Below are 21068 nucleotides of genomic sequence, written 5' to 3' on the forward strand. Positions count from 1 at the left end.
ACTATTTTACGTACATAAATTGGTTTTGAATATTTTGATATACCTATACTGCAAAAACGACATGCGTATCTAATTTGGGTTATGGTTGGGGAATTTTGCTACTTTGGAGGGGGGTATCTCTATGCACACCAATGAACATTTTATTGCTAACGAAGTAACGGATCAGTGGGGCCTCAGACCCCCCAGACCATCGACCTTCCATCAAATAAAACATATTATTATATAAAATATCTCAATAGGTATAACGGCTTATATTAAATGAATTATTGCTTAAGAGGACGCTACACCCGCACGCATTGTCTTGTAAAATATATAAAACATAGCAAAAACTGTTTTGCGCGAGTAAGAACCGAGAGGTTACGGTCAATATACGAGTAGTAGTAAGGTCATACTTAGAAACGAAATTTTCACTACATAAAAAAAGAACTTTGGCTGTGAAATATTGTTTTAAAACAATGTGAACTTTTTTCGTATAAATGATATCAAAAAAATTAAACGATATTTCACGTATAATGGTCTCGTTGTTCTCGACCATATTGGTTGCATGTTGATTTGGAGAGTTTCAACTATCACTATACAGCTTGTATGGTTCTGTCCCGCGCAAATCAGTTTTTGCTATGTTTTATATATTTTGTAAAACGGAGTCGACAACACACACACAACGCGGGTGTAACGTCCTCTTAATAACACCTTATAATAACGTTTACGCAGAGCTATCGGTAGTATTAGTAGGTAATCGATTTAGTATTTTTGTGTATTGTGTAAAATGCATGTTAACACGTAGGTATTGCTTATAAGCAAAAATCATAGAAAGCAGAAGAAAAATGATCATTTTTCCTTCTATGAGAAATAAGTAGCTTATTATTTTGCGAACACGATTCGTAAAGTAGGGCTGTAGTCTGTGGAAGAAGCTTAGTGAATTAATGGCATTATAGGGAGTGCTTAGTAAGTATATAATATACGGACGCGTCAATTCAGTAATCGGTGCCAAAATGTTTTCAGGTCATTTTTAAATCATTATATAGGTTAAAGCAGTGTATGAAACATTCAAACATGTATACTAAACACTAGACGAATGGTTTAAAATATAAACAGCCAGGAATGACATTTTTAGACTTTCTTTTTCTTTTTAATTTTTTTTATCGGACTTTTTTAATTTTTATGATTTTTCATTTATTACATGATTTAACGATTAATTTTTTTTTTTTTTTTTTTGTCGAATAAGCCAAAGAAGACGTTAAAAACAGGTGTAAATAAACATCCCCAAACACCCATCCAAAAATAAAATTACACGTTCAGGTAAATGTATACGTAACATAATTATTGAGTACAATAGAACACAATATATAAACGTATAATTTACATGTAATTTTATAAATTCGAATCAAGTCACTGCCTATAGAAAACTAAACACGAACACGATGACTTATTGTAGATGCATGAAACGAAAGTAGGTAATGTCTTTACACTACCCCTTAAAAACGACGCATCAGCAGAATTCTTCGTGCATTATTTTAATAGGCATGCATTAATTGTTTAACGAGACACGTAGTATCATAAATTAATGTTTTGATCGTTTGACAAGCCGTTTAGAAAATCTCGAATATACTTTTCTTTCTTTTTTTTGCCAAATGATTAATTTTTAGGTGTTTTATCTTATTGATCGAAATACACAAACCGTAATCGTTTTATAAACAGCGTAAGTAGGAATAAATAGGTAGTTTTTTTTTATTATTATTAAGAAGACGTTATACCACCCGCATGTGTTGTCTCTGTCGTACATTAATGTAGATCATAGCAAATTTGCGTTCAGCAGAACACATTTTGTGATGTTAGCTTTAATATTAGAATAAATTTACCTATTATAAAATTTAAAGGTAAGAATATTATCTAGAAAATCGCATATATGCTTTTATTGATATTATCATTTTAAAGTGAGTTATAGCTATGTAAAATATTACAAATTTAAAATATTTATAACTCACTTTAAAATTATAATATCAATAAAAGCATATATGCGATTTTCTAGATAATATTCTTACCTTTAAATTTGATAATAGGTAAATGTACTCTAATATTAAAGCTAACATCACAAAATGTGTTCTGCTCAACGCAAATTTGCTATGATCTACATTAGTAAGACGGAGACGATGCATGCGGGTATAACGTCCTCTTAAGTACAAATGAATTTTATAAACTTTGGTAATAGGTATTGTATAAGATTATCGACACGCGTATGGCATTGACTGCACAGTCTGCACTTACGAGTGAACAAAAAACTAATTGTATCGATCGACAAATATTTTGGATTTGTCATTTTTCACGTGGCCTAATAAACCGACGTGTCGTCTTCCGCGATTATACGTGCGTGGATACGGATGCGATGTAAAAGAAACATTAAATTGCATTGTAGCAGACGACTCGGAATAAACTTTTCACATCCGAACAATATTCAAGTATTCGACGACGAGTCTCAAAACGGATCCGGATGTACCTATACAGGCAGTAGGTATATATATTATATTATATATACGTGTGACATATAGAGGCTGTCGATGGCCATTGATCGTCGTCAATATAATGTTTCGTACAAATCACAACGTGACGGACGAAAGCTTTCTTGAGTGGATCACGTAGGTATTCACGCTGCAGGTCCGCAGCTGTTGAGAAAAATAATAAAAATAATAATATAATAATATTATGCTCTGCGAAATTCCACAGCGTGTTTTCTCGTGATTAGGTTTTTATTGTTATTTCTATAATAATAATAATAATAATAATAATAATAATAATAATAATAACATAAGTCCACACTTTGCTCAATGCGTACCTGCTGTATAATAATATGTGCCCACCATGCAATACCTATAATAGTATACGAACTCATTAAAAATATAATATAATACAAACGGACAACGGACGTATATATATATAGACGTCGCGACACCGGTATTCACCGTCGTGTTTTTCGTGCACACTCGCACAATCAATAACTTGTAATTTTGCCGAAATCGGTTTCCGTTACAAGCTATCGTACGGTATTACAATATTATGTGCGATGCGCCGACTGTGCGAGTGTCCTGCGTGACGACTGCGCGTTACAATACACTGCGCAGTGATTCCATGCCAGACATGCTCAACTCCTTTTTTTTAGTTTTTTTTCATCGATAATTCGGATAATAATAATAATAGATAAATAATAAAACAAGCGCTTGGATGTCATAATATTTTCGAGTTCTCGAGTTTTGTCGTACTATACTTTTTAAAGTATAATAAGTGTCCGGTGGCAGTCCGCAGACTGCCGTTTTTCAAACGAGAATTCCAGTTTTCAACTGTTAAAATTGGCCGGTCTTTTTTCTGGAGAATGTTGAAGTATTAAAAACAAATTTCATATATTTATATTTATATGTATAGTTATTTTGAATCATTTAACTTTGTGTATTAAGGATAATCGTTCCGTATTGTAATGGTTTTCCAAGATATATTATGGTCCATGTGGGGGCGATGCGGACTCGGTGATTTTTAAAATGTTAGTAATTAATATTAGTCTATCAACATTCTGACATTCATAGTTTATATACTCAGGAAAGAGAAAATTTTAAACTTCCGAATTCACTAGCCGAATCACAATCCTGATAAATCTACACGATCATCAAATGCGCCAAACTACTAAATTAGATTTAATATAAAGCTTAACCGGATTATACTCCAAAGTATTTGTCAATTGTCTGCATTTATCGTTTTTATTTTTATAATTCAAATAAAAAATAAGTATAAATATGTATAATATTTAATGCCCGATGTTTATATTTTGAGTTCATAATCGTTAGGTAAATGTTTATCGAAACTCTAGAGTTTAAAAATATTTATTAAATTATAGTGATATTATTGTTTAAAAATTGTGTTGCCAACAATAATAAAATATCTCTTACAGAGTTGAAGGCCGGAACTCACGAGTAAAAAATAATGATATTATATTTATAAAAAAATAATAACTGCCGTCTGTTATAAATCGATTTATTAGTTTATATATAAATTAGCCAATACACGATAAAAAATTAATACTCTAATATAATAATAATTTAGTATAAGTAAATTTATAAAAATACAACGCCTATTACACTTATAAGTATTATGTAAATTATTATTCTTTTATTTGTTTAAATCGTTTTCTACGAAATTAAAAATCGTGTTCAATACGAGTATTGGCTAACGAAGGTATAATACCGTCTTTTGCAATAAAAACGTCATATTGCTCTAAACCGTGATCAAAATTACAATCAAACCCATAGGCGTAACTAGGGAGCTTGGGTGGGCTTCAGCCCCCCCCCCTCAGAATTTTTGGGTAAATGTATGAGCTTATAAATATGTTAGTATTAACTTTATTTTTGGCTACAATATAAAAAATATAATGTTCCATATAAACGAATAATAATTCAAGTCGGTTTTAAACACCAATAGAAACAATAAACAATAATCTGATTAAAAAAAAAAAAAAACCGTTTTTAGGAATCTAGTCCCTCCCTGACTTTAAAGGACTAGTTACGTCTATGACCAAACCATTAATTGAACAGTCTATATTACCCCGTGCCCGTCTCAATAATATTAAATATTTATTTTATTTCAGCATAATTCAATCGTAATACAATAATAATAATAAGAGGCTGTCGACTGGTACGTATACCAATTACCAAGTACCAACTGAGTCAATAGTTCGTTTTTGTTATACAGAATCCGTGTAATAAATAATAACAATACGTATAATTTCTCATACAATTAAAAGTTGACTTGATTTCCTAAGTATACAACGGTATCGATTAAATTAGATTAAAGCTTCCTTTATTATTTATATTTGCATATATCGAAATTTTATAATTTGATTTTTAGGTAGATACACGTCGACGTCATATTCTCATCGTGGTCATCGACTATTTTGTTAATATTGTTTATTTATACGATTTTTATTAATTATATTGGTTTTGTTGGACTGAATTTCACATAAAATTTTTATTAGACTCTTTACGTCATTTTATAAATTGTTTATTATATTATATGGTCTTTAGTCTTTACCGTGCAATCGAGGGAACCTCTTGAACTAGTTAATGCCGTGTAATGTGGTTTTATGTACTTTCCCGTTCTCTCTCGTCCATTATTTCTATATTGTTGAGCATATGTCTTTATATGGATTTTATCAAAACTTGTTTGATGTACGGTTTATAGACAGACGGTATTATGTGTGTGTATGGTTAAATAACTCGACTGCGTGTGGGTATGTCGACGGAAGGGATGGCGAGCTAATTGAATTTTAATTTTTTGGCTAGTATGTACTGTACCTATGTCCGTTCTGTTTGTGTCTCCTCAGCATTATGCTTGTGTGAATAATATGATGTACCTGTTCGGGGAAACAAAAGTTAAAAAAAGATCAAATTTAAAAAAAATATTTCTCGGTATAACTTGTGTAATGAATAATATGACACTAAAGGCGTGTCGCATACAATGTATGACACTAAGGTATAAATTATAATTCTTTGCCGTAGCAGGTCAGGGATGGTAAGTCCATAGCACGCGAAAAATTAAAATGTTGTATATTAATACATTATAATCAGAGCTCGAAAGTTGTAGCACTAAAAATGTTACTTTTTTAGTTCTTAAATAGCTCTTAAATATACACTTAAAAACTTTAAAATATGCGCTATAGATAGCACGAAAAATCTAAAAATATGCATTTAACTTGAAAAAATTATAAATTTATTAGTAAAAAATTAAATATAATTTTACAAACTTTTGGGCTCATAGACGTCAGGAAATATCTGGACTGGTTGAATAATAAACTGTTAACAAAAATGTTAAATTACTTAAATATATTTGTAAAAGTATACTTAAAATTGAATTATTTCATACATTCACCTTGGAAATTACACTGAATTATTAAATTTTTTCTTGTATCTTCGAAAATATGTGAAAATTACCCAAAATAGATAGGACTAAACCCTACATTAGCGAAATATCAATAAAAACCATAAATATTAAAAAAATATCAAAATTAGATTTCGTGTATGACATCGAAGAAATGTGAAATATATTTGTATCACACTCTGGATGTTCTAAGATGAACCGAGAAAAAGATGCATTTGCTAGAATTTCCGAGGTCAATTATAATTATATACAATAAAATTACGATAATTGTTTTATTACAATATTGAATATAATATTATTATATACCTAATACTTTTCAAGACACGCTCGAAAAAAAAGGTAATTTTTGACACGAAGATTTCAAATAATTTACCACCCCTGCTCATAGGTACCATTACAAAAATATTTTTACTATTATCCGGCGAGGGGACGGTGTTCGTAAAATTATAGACCGCGGGGTTTTTTTGTTGGTTTTTTCACGGGACTCGTATATTTTATTTATAGTCACGCCACCGTTTATGGTGTACCTATGCTCTGTGAAAGCTGGTGTAAGTATATCTAGAAATTATGAGTGGATAAAAAATGTATTAAATATTTAGGACCCCCACCCACCTAAAAAAAAAAAAATTTGAAAATCCTCCACTGTACATATCTATTAGTATAGTTGTAGATATAAATCTTATATTTTCACGATAATATGTAGTTGAACATTATCGCTAAGAAATATTTACCTAAACTGACACAATGTGCTTTATTGGCGTTTTTTATACTGTATTTATACATAAATAAATTTAAAATGTTATCGCAACGACCCATAGTGATGGTAGCTAAAAAAAATGTGATAATAATATGGCTGTCTCTAAGTACCTATATTGTGTCAATATAAATTTTAATTTAAAATACTGTGGGAGCCTTTTTTCTATAATAGAACTCTCATAGTCTCATATAATTGATATTAAAAATAGGCGCTTGTGCAGCTTTTTCATATCTACGCTATAAACATAGGCGACTTTCCTTTTGGCCGACATAACGCGGAGAGAGATAATAACGACTGCGGTTCCCGCTCAACAGAAGCTTTCGCGCGATAAAGTAAAACAGACACAATAAAACTGAACACTGACTGTCAAACTGACGTTGTCGTGTTGCGGTTAATATAACAATGGTACATATCGGATATGTGTTTGCCAACAGATTCGTGTGCACTGCGCGATAAAAAATATGAAATAAAAGCCAACATACGCACACGAAAAAAAACTGCCTTCATTTAATAGTTACGTGGGTTTAAGAAATATTATAGTTACACGGCTGCACAAATTTTAAATTTTTTCTTCGTGGCAATTGTTGGAGTAAAAATGTAAAATATATTCTAGTCTATTAATATTATTACGCAAACACGCAGGACAGTGTACAATTTAAATTTTGTTAAAAAATCGAATCAAATTATTAATACGTGTGGTTGAAAATAGTAATAGAAAACATTGGCACTAATTAGTTGAATTGTTGATTTATTAAATACACGTCGTATTTCGAGGAAATAGATAAACAAAAATACAAAAATTTAAAGAATAAAAAAAAAAACATTAATTTTAATTCCTACGTAGGTAAGTAGGTGCATCCTGTAACTAATTTTAAGGTTACTCTGCTAGTTTCTGTACAATTCTTATAAACGATAATGAGAAAATATTAAACATATTATATCAATGAATCGTAACAAATAAAATACTATCATAATTTTTTAGGTACCTATGGCAAGCACTTTTTTCAAAATCGACTAAGCATTTTACAAAATAACGACAAATACGGTTTTTTTTACTTATTTATTATTTATGATAATAATTTCCCTTTATAAAAATAAACAAGAGGTACGGCTAGTGTATCCAAAAAAAACTCAGAAACTACTCAGAACGCTTCCCCCCCCCCAAAGTCGAGCACTGACTCTCACCACTACAAACAGCGTCAATTCCAAATCTATAGCCATCTATTAACCGTCGACAACATCACACAACACTCCCGCGGTCTTGTGCGCGCCTTCGCGTTCGATAATCGTTATAATAATATTGTGGTTGTAATAATATGTTTCATGTGTCTCCCGCGCACAGCGTACGAGAGCATCAAGAGGACGTGCACGTCGCAGTTGCAGATCAACCTGTTCATGGTGGACCACGTGTGCATGATGGAGGGAACGGGCACGGGACACATGTGCTTCTGCGAGGAGGACAACTGCAACGCGGCCACCGGACCATCGTCGGCGACCGTGTCCGGCGCAGCAGCCCTCGCCGTGTACGCGCTGCGACAGCTGTTGCACCGGTAGACGCGCGGGCCCGACACGGCATTTATTTTCGTCCCGCGTTTATTTCATCAATTTTTATTTGTGCTCTCCCCCCCCCCCCCCATCACAACCAACGAGTGTAAAGTTTTTGTTTTCATTTGTATAATTTCACATCCACACACGACGACGTCCCCCATATACCTATAAAATATACTGATAATATCAAAACGATAAATAGGCCATTTGTTCACGATCACGCAAGAGCCCCGTCGCCGGTAAACAGAATAAAAACCGTGTCGCCGTCGTTATTACAAATGTACAGTTTTTTTTTTTTTTTTTTTTTATCACAAATATTGTTAACCAAACGCCGTCAAAAAACTAATCATAAAGTATACAGTTAGACATAAACTGCGTGGCGGCAAATACATCACAAATTATACAGATCAATATGCCGATTTTTTTTTTATAAAAGAAAAACAATATTCATACAGTATGTCAGTATAAGTTTTTTAATCATCAATAATATATAATAATGATACAATGAAATCAATATACGTTTATTGTTATTGTGCATGTAAATTATGTGCGTTTCGCCTATAGCGTAAACAGTATTACAATGATGATCCTTATTCTTACGCTTACATTCTCAAATCGATGAGAATATAATATTATAACAATGAATCCGTTCTTCGGTAAACATTAAGCTTTTGTTTTGAGTTAAATGAAAATACATACATTTATTTCTATATGATATATTATATTATACACATATTATGACGTGTATATATACATATATATATATATATATGTATAATAAATAACTAATAACAATGTTAATATTCACAATGAAAAAATTAAAATTGTAATAATTAATAGTAAATAAATATAATTACACTCCTTTATATAAAATTTTAATTAGTAAGGTGAGTACTATAAAAGTTAATGTTAACCAATAAAACAGTTAGCTAATCATTGAAAAAATAAACATATTATAAACACTTAAGGTACAAAAAAAAAAAATGTTCATATATTATGCTCTTACAATTATTTATGCAAAAAAAAAAAGAACAAAAACTAAAAATATACTTTACGGCACAATTAAATGGCAAAATGTATGGCATGACGATAAATCATTGTTTAATGAGACAATTTGATTATAACATTATTACTTAACATGAAATTTAAAGACCAAATTGTTAACGATTAAGCAAAGTTTTAACATGCATTAATTACAGATTTAAAAAGCAGTCAACATTTTAAATTTTAATAGTAAAAATATATTTAATTCGTTAAAATAAAATACAAAAATAAATATAATTCATATTTGGTATGAAACAAATAATTAAATATTTCAATCAAACTAAATTTACATTTAAAAAAAATGAACAATAATTTATAGTTTTAACAGACTGAGTAGAAACATTTTATTAGGTGTCTCTACTGACATTCATTAACATAACCAAAAAATTTTCCAACAATCTTAATATAACTTTTATTATTGTGATGTGATGTGAAAAGACGTGAGGGCACATACTTTTTACTGCTTTGCGTGTAAAATATGTTAAAAAAATAAACTAAAACTCCATAATTAAGCGATTTATTTGTTTTCTGTATACAAAAATTAATAGTTATAATGATCAATATTTTAATTATGTATTATTATTGTTACAGGAAATTTAGATTAGGTATATAATTTACTTAAATATATCACATTTGTTTTCTCTTTAACTCACTAATTCAATATAAAAAAAAAAAAATGGTATTTTTAATAAGTTATAAAATTAAAGAATAATCTTTTATTGATATATTTATTTAAAATATTTAAATTAATAACAAAAATAACTGTAATAACTTAATGTATTTCATGAAACATTGTGGTTGGTTTTGTTAAGACTTTAATTAGTAGAGACAACCCTTAATTAACAAGAAAATATATATTATCTTTTATAAATTTATCATAATACATAATTATGTCTACAGAGCATTAAAATTCGATGTTTTTGTTGTAAATACTTATTGGATAATATTTACAGTTTGATAATGCTGTTGGGCTATTAAAAATAGGGTATTAATTATATATTTTATTTATATAAAAAGTTAGCACAAACACCTCTCTCCAAGTTAGCGATTATCTAAAGGTTCAAAAGCATAGTTAGTCATTTTTTACGTAGACTGGTATTGAAAAATCAACTAATTTGAATTTCAGAAATACAACAATATGTTTATGTTGAGATAAGATAGTAAAACTAAAACAATTACTAATCGAATGATTTAATTGACTAGAATTTTAGTGAGAAAAAAAAAATTTTAAATTGTTCTAATCGTGATATACACACATAGGTATATATATTATATATATTAAGTAATGATGATTATTATTTTTTTTTTTTTTTAGTTCATTACTACTAATACTTAATGTGTCAATAAAAATTTCAAATACAAAAATTTATAATAATATACTTGTGTTAGGAACTAACATGTTAAAAACGAGATACTGTTATGAATAATGTCACAGAATACATTTTAATAAAATAAAACGAGTTTAGACGATTTGTGCATATTCTGATGTCTCGTTAGGTTACAAAACAAAATTGTTTAAATAATAATAAATTGAATCAAATACAAACAAGGTTGTTAGTGCTCCTTTATATAAATATAATAAAACTCGCATTATTGGCTCGGGACAATAAGTTTTTGCTGTGTTTGTGTAAATTAATAAGTGCATGTGTGTAAGGTGGGGGAGAGCAGACAATTTTGAAAGGAAAAGATCATGTACGGATAGATGTGACTGCAAGATCGTGACAATAATTCTAACGCTTTCATTCGTTGACTGTGTATGATTTGGTCGTTGTTGATGTGTTGTTGCTGATAGTAGATGAGCAATTGTACTTTACTGTACTGTTCTTGGTGGTCAATGAGGAGGATTTGTTAAACACATTTTTGGGGCTCAAGCCTGAAAAATAAAAGAAGTTTTATTAAAAATCATACAAATTTATTATTAAAAGTTTATATTAAAATTATCAGGCATGCACTATTAGTTTTTAGAAGGTGACTATAAATCAGAGGCTATTTCTAAAAGAATTTTTTGAAATTGACACCATATTAAGTATATAGTTACAAAAGTCATAATATTCCTATTTTTAAATATATTCAAAATAATGTTTTCAAACTTTGCAACAACAATGACTGAACCTCATCAAGTTTTCTGCTATCAATAACTGTCCTCTTAAGTACACAACAGTGATGCAATTGTTTATAAAGTATTTATGTATTAACTCTGTGTATGAGGCGTTAAAATTTAAAGAGCTATCTATTCATATCTTAGATAAATAAATATAGGCAATTATATATGATGGTAAATTAGTGACTTATCAAATAATCTAAACCTAGCAATGGAATTATGGAAGTCGACAAATCGATATTGTGATGATAAGTATTCATAATTTTTACACTAGAATAGAATAGTAAATCAAGGTTAGCTCAAGGTGTAACCTCAAATAAATTTACTCCATGTCACCGTAAGTGTTCGCTAAGCAGATGTAATAGGTACCAAGATTTAAATATATATTAATTCCTCAGTAATTTTTTTTTTTTTTAACTACATTGCATATTTTTTGTGGATTATTATTATAAACAATTACATATTTTCTGGTTTCTTTGTTTAAAATAACTGAAAAAGCAGTAATTTAAGATCATTAGACGTTAGTAAGCGGTGGCAGTGACACAATAGGATAAAGCAAGCGACGGAAACCAGTGTTTGAGCTTTCAAAGCTTTATAAATAGGTTTCAGTAGTGACAGCAGTGTCCACCAAGTTACCATCCTTATCCACCAAATGAAGTTTATTTATCAGTATACGTAATACCTGCTGAATTGTACGTATACAATTTATTCGTGCCTGAGTGGAACGTTTCGTTAAAAGTGTTCAGACTAGTTTGATCATTCGAGTTATTGAGGAGCTTGTATACGTTATAGGCATTTGCCTGAATGTTGTCTCCATTCTCGTCCAAACTACTGTTGATGTAGTTATCAGCAGAGGTTCTATAAAATATAGCACCAATGTTTTACCAATAAAATACTCATCGCGCACAAGTGGTTTGCTGCAAAGACTTGCGTCATTTAAGTATGTTTATTCAATTTGGAATACAAGAAAAATGTGGTAAAAAATATACACTACACATCCTAACTTCTAAGTAATTCACTGTGTCGTAAGTATCCCTGCTTTACTATCATGAACGCAAATATGCCACATTTGATTGAATTAAGTATTAGTCATGTTTTTCACACACAACACAGTCTAAATATTTACGAACAATAGCACTACAACATTAAGGACTACAACAATAATAATAATAATAATAACCAAATACGACAGCTAATATTGGCAAAAAAAAAATAAAATAAAAATACAATTAAAACTTTTGTAACGGATTATTATCCAAATTTACCTGCTGCCATTTAAATGATGTTCGAAAGACGAATCATTTTCCAACAGTTCTGTAGGACTCGAGTCATCACCTTTAGCTTTATACTTAGCTTGCCTAATAACAACCAACCGTTGACGGGCCTCTTCTAACTCACGTTCGATCCTCAATACTTCTGATCTGTTAAAATACAAATAAATGCACATATTATATAAATAATGTCTTGAGCAATTGTACGAATAACAATGAATGATGAAATTCATTATTGAGTAAATACCTAGCATTGATTTCTTGCGCGATTCCTCCCACCATACGTTTGCTAAGAACCAGACTTCGTTCTTCATCGTTTTGAATCGCCTGTTGGGCTGCTTTAACTAGGTTATCCGTTGCACGCTTCACAGCGTTTCCAGCCGCCTAATCAAAAATAATAAATAAGTTGAATACAAACACCCTCCATCAGCCGAGATGTGTATAATTATTATTCTTAAGAGAATGTTTTATTAAAAAGATTTAATATAAAAATTATTTAATGAATTTTTAATAAACATTAAAATGTAATCAAAAGTAATTCAAACAATTGTATAGGTTTAATGCATGTCATTGTCATTGTTGGATATTGAGAATTACAAAATAAATAGAAAATTTATTCTGCTGTATTGGTTATTATTACTTTTAGTACAATTTTGGAACTAAAGATTAGCTAAATATCTAATGAGATTATAATATGTTAGAGAAAATTATAAATCTGTTTTTGAATACATTGAGTGTTTACTTTACAACTTAGGTACAAAATTGTTTATTTTTTTCATTTTTTACAAAATAACAATAGCTTATTATTGTTTGAACTTTAATAATTATTTTTTTAATGCACTATTTTGAAAGATCCATATAGTTATTTAAAAATATTGTTTACTTAAAATTATGCAACTTATGTTATTTTTAAATCATCATTGTTTTCCGTAAAACACTAAGAGTTTTGAAATAAAGTATTTAAAAAAATTATGTCAGTATTTTTACCAATAATCTTTTTGTGGATGCACTATCAGGGTCAGCTTAACCTTGCACGACACTAGCAACTGTGCAGTCGATGAAGCCACCTGTTTTGCTGATGAAATCAGCTTTCTTCACTAGATATCCCTTGCACTAATGCATTTGCTGATTCCACTAGACTGTGAGTAGCAGCGGCCACTAAACGAGAAGCTGATATCAGACCTCTGACCATTGACCATCATCTGAACTGGTTAAAGGTCTGCGACTGACCTGTTTAAATTAAGTGTACACATTTTAATTGTTTATTGTATGTAAGTAAATATATTCATTAATGTTATTATTATCTTAACTCTACCTAGATATAGTGTAAAAGTATCTTACTTTTCCAGAGTCAATTAATTCACGTTGAGCAGCTGATGCTGCTTTCACTAATGCTGATGTAGCAGCAGCAATGGATTTTAGCTGCTTCCAAAATCACTTCATCGAAATTCCATGATGCATCTGCCGCTTCCTGAACATGAACCACGAATATATTATTATAGAATAATTTATTAAACAATTTGAGCATTTCAGTGTGCATTTAATGATGCTTTTTATAATAAATTCTCAGTAATTTTACCACATTGACCGATTTCCTGGGACGTAAACTGGCAAGTTTTTTTGCGGCAGCATCAATAGATTCAGCAGCGCCTAATAATTCATTCTCCGCAATTATAGTAGGATCTTCAGGACTGACCCAATCATTACCTAAACAATTTGACATATTTTATAAAATTATATTAAATATTAAAATAATGCTGTTTATTACCTTTAATAGTTTCGGTTACAGATATCAATTCAGTAACATATTGTGCGATCATACGAGAAATTGTTTGTAACATGTGCTTAGAATCAGAACTTGAATTTGGTTTAGATATTATAAATAATACAGTCTGTAACAACTTTCTGTACTCTTGAGAAATATTATACCCAGCTTGTAAGGTTCTTTCTTTCAAATCAGCATTTTCAATAGTGTTACTGCATCCCTGATATAAAAAAAAATATATAACAATAATGCTTCTTAAAATCTTAACCATAATTGTATTACCCTGCAAACAGTCAATAAATCTGATATAGCTTTACGTCCCATGTTTGCGGCAACAATAACATCTTCTTGTTTACCACTGTTACCAGCTGAAACAGCTTTTGCTGTAGCCATTGTTATTGGTTTTGTACAACGTATCAACTCTTCAACAGTAGCTGTTGATTTGAATGTTTCAGTCGAGTTTAAGGCCTAAAATTTGATTGTATTCAATAGTATTGGTAAATAAACAAAGTAAATATAAAATAAATAAATTTTAAGGACTTAAATTTAATGATAAATCAATAAATTTAAAGTTTATAAAGTTTGTAATTTTTTTTTTTTTTTTTATAGTCAAAGTATCTAAATTAAATTTTTCTTTTAATTTTACTATAAACTTTCATCACAATTTATTAAAAATATCTATATCATAGTAATATTATGTTTTATAAAGTGATATTTGTTTAAACTTTAACTTTGACTGTGCACAAAGTTAATACTAAAATAATTACAGTCTATTCCAAGTAGGCTTTGGCGGTGACTAGTTTACATCGAGCGGTGATCAGACAACATCCGTTTGTCCTAACCTATCTATACACCTGCTGAATTGTAAAGCCATGCTCATGAGCACAAGTTGACCGCTGAAGACTGTTCTTATTTGGAATAGATTATATAGAATATAGATCATATAATTTTCTGATGAGTTGCAAAAATTATGATTGATATTTGTTTCAAAACTTTTTAATATTATTGCCTTTTTATTTCAAAATTATTGATTATACCCGAATTTCTTGGCCAATAACTTCAATTGTTGATTCAAGAGCTCTTGTTCCACGTGTGTGTTCGTCTTCCACCGCCTTTACAGTTTTTAAAAGCGAAGTTACATTTGTCACCATTACCTGAAAATTTGCAAATAGAACATTTCATTAGGTTTAGTATTTTCAATTGATATTAATTTTAATTTGTCAATTTACTTTAGCACTTTCTTTAAGTTCATTCATTGATGGGTCATTGATATTTTTCCGGAAGCAGCTTTTGTTGCTTGAATTAGATCTCCTAATGCGGTGGCTACATCTTTTACAGCGTTGATTAACATAACCTATTAACACATTTAGCATTATGACAAATAAGAATATTTTATTATACTTCAATATAAGCATACAAATCATCTTTAAAATTTAAAAATAATTATAAATTATAATTTTGAACTTAATTTCTACTTGAATCAAAAATTGGTGTAACTATCAATATGAATTTAATTTTCAAAGCTTGTGTGTAACTTCTATGATATAATAGTATGCGAGTAGTATCATCCAGAACAATAACTATTAAATAATGATAATAATAAGTTATTTTTAATAACTAAACTAAGTTTAGATATTAATAAGAGGGCACTACTGCCCTCACAATATGATGTAATATCATACCACATATATTATAGTGGACTTACAGGTACTAAGGTATAGGTATAGAAGAAAAATTTTTCTGCTGTTAGCTAAAATATAAGAACGAGAATTGGCTTATTATAAAAATTAAAGGTAAGAATATTATAAACTCATTAACTTTTTTTCAATATTTTAATTTTAAGCTAGATTTGAGCATTTAACTTGTAATATTTCCAATATTCATATTTTGCATAAAAACTTAACGTACAAACATAGATAATATTCATAACTTTAAGTTAAATACTAGTTTCATCACTATAACACAAAGGCTTGTTATCAAAGTTAATTATGCTGAAAGGAAACTTACTATGTAGTACATAAGTAAGAACCAGAAAACAAATAGTGCGCTGACATTCTTTTAAATATTATTTTTATCATTATAAATAATTTTGAAAAACTAACCAAAATAAATAGAATATATTATTATTTAACATATTATCAATTATCATAAATGATAGTAACATATCCGTGTATGATAGTATAACATATACACCCACCTGGGCTTCTGGATTATTAGCTCCCAAAGATGCTGCACCAAACTTTACTACGTCAGCCAATTGTATTATTGTAGAAACAGCATTTTGAGCGGCAACTGCTAGCTGTTCCTGTGAAGAAGCCGCACCTAAAAATTTACAATTTTAAGTTGATTAATAAAAATATAATAATTTTATTAACTATTAAAATTATTACAAAATACAATTATAGAATTGTAAAATTATTATATAATTATAGATCAGGGGTGACAAATTTTTCATGCCATTGCATTGCCATTCCTGGTTATAATTTTGACATTATTGATTTTCAAAGACAATTTAAAACAATTCATTTCTTTAAATACACAACAAGAATCATAATAAGATAAGAAATATATTTATAATCAAAACTTAATGTTACTCAAGTAAAATAAATAAATTAATACTAACCAGTAACCAAAGTTTAGTGTCTTCTACTAATGCCTTAGCAGTTTTTAAAATATTCTCTCTGTGATCAGAAAATGTTTCATTTTCATTTTCAGCGTGAAGAGTTCAGCTGTAGCAAAGAGTATTGTTGTATCTAGATCACCAATAATACCAGATACTGCTACTAGCATGCATTTACACAAGCTTGGGTACCGCGTGTTCCCGTAGACTGATAATTTATGCAATATCTATTTGTATCAGATTATTTAGTAAAATAGAAATCAAAACATAAATAACTAATATTACTAATATAAAAATAAATAAAATACTTGTTGCTTTTCAATTTCTGTCATAGTGTTTTGAAGCTGGTAATCATGCATAGACTTGTGATATCCATAATTTTGGTTATTTATCTGTGTATCATGGTTATACTCATATCGTTTTGTCAAAGTTGAAATATCTAATAAATTTTCACCTGTAATAATTTAAAAATATAAACATATTTTAATTATTACAATATTATAACCACTTGTATCAAATAAACTATAGAAAAATATTTTGATAAGGAATAAAATATATTATATCTAAATTACTAGTATTCATAGATGAATTAGTCTGATCAATAAAGCCAGTGTCGTTGGATGAATTTGAATACTCTTGAACTTGAAAAGTTTTCTCAGTGTTGAATCTCTTTTCTTTTGAAACAGGAGATGTGCACACATCCACCAAATTGCTTAAACTTTCTCCAACGGCTCTATATAAATGATAATCAAATATTTAGCCTTGTAATTTCTAAGTTATATTAATGGTCAATGTCTAAGACAATATGTAGTTACCTGGATGCACTTGTAAGTCTATTAAGTAATTGATTTAATGTAGTAGTAACTTGATATGCTGCATCCGAAAGTTCTTGTAATAAATGTTTATTATTTTCATGTTGAGTTAAATTACACACTGAAACTAAATCTTCTACTGCATTAACCACTTCTCTAGCGGCTGCCATTAACTGTTCTTTGCAACTTGGATTTTCTACAGTACCAGCAACAACCTAAATAACCAACCAAATTATAATAAATACAAATAATGAAAATATCTTGAATGATTAAAACGTTATCAAGATATATACTTTTGTACAAGCTACTAGCTGTGAAGTTGTAAGTGCACATGTAGTTGCGGCACTAATAACATTTGACTGATGTTGTGGTTCAACAGTTGCTGCAACATTTTTAGCTTTAACAACAAGAGCAGCTGTTGTATTAGCTACCGCCTTAGCCAAGCTCAATAAAATATCACGAGATTCATCAGCCCCATCATCACCAATCTGTGTCAATACTTGTTGAGAAGCTTCACCAACTTTACTAGCAGCATTCAGTAGATTTTGACGTCCCTAAAACATTCATACAGATATTAAAAATAAAATTCACAAAGCTAATACACTGCTTGGTATAAACCTTTACATACAGTATTTGAATCCGGTTGGACAGCTTTCAAAAGGTCAGTAAAAGCTGAACACAATTTACGGGCAGCATCTAATAAATGATCACCAGAAGGGGTTAAAGCGGCCAAAACACGTACACCCTGACTCATTTCTGGTAAATTTGTAGTAATAGATGTAATAGCTTGTTCGACGCTAGAATAGTCAATATCTCCTAAAATTTTTAGAAAAAAAAATAAGTTATTTTAATAAAATGAACTAAAAAATAATATGTAATATGAGTAAATTACCTGAAGTCAAGGTGACTACTTGAGCTGTAGCAGCATTCATAGCTGCAATCTGGGAACTAATATTTTGTTTATTTGAGTCTATTGTAGTCTCTTTCAATTTAGTTGAAGCCTATGAACATAAATAATTAATTTTTCATATTGTCAAACAACCTAACCGAAGATTATTACTTACTGCATCGTTACCAAACTCAGGAATAACAGCTTTTGATATCAACTCTTTTTCAATAGTAGTTATTATTTCTTGACTATTTGATATTGTCATACACAATGCTTTTTGTGGAGCACTTAATACCTTAATTTGTTTATTTTGTGGTCCCTGCACATACACACATTGATTATAATTTGTAAAATGCCTTACATTAAGTAATAATACAAATTAAACATACCACTGATGGTGTATGGGATACATTTATTCGTCCACTAACTGTAGTATACTGAGCATTTCCAACGTGTCCCAGTCCATAAGGACGAGCACCTATACAAAAAATAAATTATTTAGAATAATAATAAAAATGAATTACATAACTAAAATATTACAAATTTATAATGAGAATACAACACATAATAGTAAGCTAATAATAACACAATTTACTACTCTTCTTAATAAGTAAAATATTTATAGTCAACAATAGTAAAATAGTGAACCTGACTAAAAAAAAAATGAATTTAATTATTATACATAAAGTATATTAACTTTTCAAAGATATTAAATTTGCACTTATAAACAGAGCTATGAACAAATAAAAATCAATAATTTGATTGTATACATAAATATTATAATACTGAACAATTTAAAATGCATAACAAAAATACATGTATCAAATTATGTTAAGGGGCCTCACAAATATTATATTTTATGTCAAAACTACTCATTTTAAGTTCATTACAAACGTGGTTTAAAAATGTTGAACTAAAAAAAATTTTTGTTTATTCTTTGGTGTTCCCTTCAATTTTTTTTATTTTATTGATTGGTGTTGGACTTCAGAATATTTTTATTTTATTGAAGTTGGAAATGTTTTTTTAAGTGAAAGTAAATATTTTTTTTGTAGTCACAGAATAGTTTTTTTTAATATTTTAGTTCTCTCTAAATTTTCTATACCTATACTAAAGAATAATGACCATATTTTAAAACTAACATGACTGTAAGACTAATAACATAATGGGTATAAAGTTGCTTTTAAAGTGTTCTTTAAAATCGAGAGAGGCCATTTAATTGAAGTTATACAATGTAATACTTAATTGTTTAAAAGCATTTTTACAGAGAATTTTTTATTCCTAAAAAGCTTAACATAAATACAATAAATAAATTATAAAGGTTAAACTATAACAATCACATAATCACAACAAAATAAAAATTTCAAATTGGGTACTAAATTATTAAGTAAAAAACATGCACTAAATTGGTTTAAAATATTTAAAAAAAACATGCGATTAATTACACTTCAAGCATTACTAATAAAATATTTATGTTGAAAAATGAACTTAGAATTTACTAAGAACTTCAACTTGAGTATACAGTATGTTTCCTCAATCCTTAATCTATATTTTTATGTAATTAGTTATTTAACCTTTTTGAATTGTTTATATTTGATTGTATTAAAACAATATAACATATTGGGTTTTAAAATTGCTCACATATTATAAAAAATCTTACCAAAGAAATATTCATTAGTTCAATAGATCTCACATTCTCGAAACATACTGTTTTGTGAAACTAGTTTTACGTATATGTGAATATTATTACAAATACAAATACAGTATTCACACTAAACTACAGGTATATATATAGATATGCAATGGATGATAAACTATCAACAACTTTAAGAAAAGTAGTTCTGAAGAAACCTACAAGAATAAATGATCACATAAAAATGTACAACTGAAGAGGGCAAATGAATAACAATGAGGAAATGGTAAAATATACATTCATTGATTGATAGTCAATCAATATTACCTTTAAAGCTCCAGATTGTCTGCATCACGGTGTATATTTTTAACACGATGCCATGAATTCTATATTCCTTATATTCCTAAATAAAACATGTTTTTTTCTAATTGTATTTAATGTTTAGTGAGCAAAAAGAATGATATACATACTCCCATATAACACCAAACTTTTGAACATTGTACCTATTATTTTTTTATCATTTTTATATTCAAATACATTAAGTACAGCAAGTTTACTTCAAATATTCTCATTTTTCTTATATTGTATAATTTTTTTTTATTTGTGGCTGTTTAGAGTTACACATTTAATAATTGTGAAAATAAACTAATCGCGAATTGCGTATATGTATAAATAGATATACTTCATAATAATTAAACAGAAATATATTAAAAAA

General features: G+C 28.9%; 1 protein-coding gene and 1 pseudogene across 5 annotated transcripts in view; one reads left to right on the top strand and one right to left on the bottom strand.

Annotated features, from left to right (window-relative positions):
* LOC113559328 (protein quiver-like) overlaps positions 1–8735 on the top strand; it is a 30028-nt gene extending 21293 nt beyond the window's left edge. For all 5 annotated transcript variants that reach the window (XM_026965016.1, XM_026965019.1, XM_026965018.1 and 2 more), the window contains one exon: positions 8016–8735. In XM_026965016.1, coding sequence (XP_026820817.1) covers positions 8016–8227 — 212 coding nt within the window. In that variant the 3' untranslated portion in view covers positions 8228–8735. The remainder of the gene's footprint in view (positions 1–8015) is intronic.
* Positions 8672–20730, bottom strand: LOC113559329 (annotated as a pseudogene).
* Between the last annotated feature and the right edge of the window lie 338 nt (positions 20731–21068).

The sequence above is a fragment of the Rhopalosiphum maidis genome, chromosome 3 (genome assembly GCF_003676215.2).
Source record: "Rhopalosiphum maidis isolate BTI-1 chromosome 3, ASM367621v3, whole genome shotgun sequence".
NCBI classification, from domain to species: Eukaryota; Metazoa; Arthropoda; class Insecta; order Hemiptera; family Aphididae; genus Rhopalosiphum; species Rhopalosiphum maidis.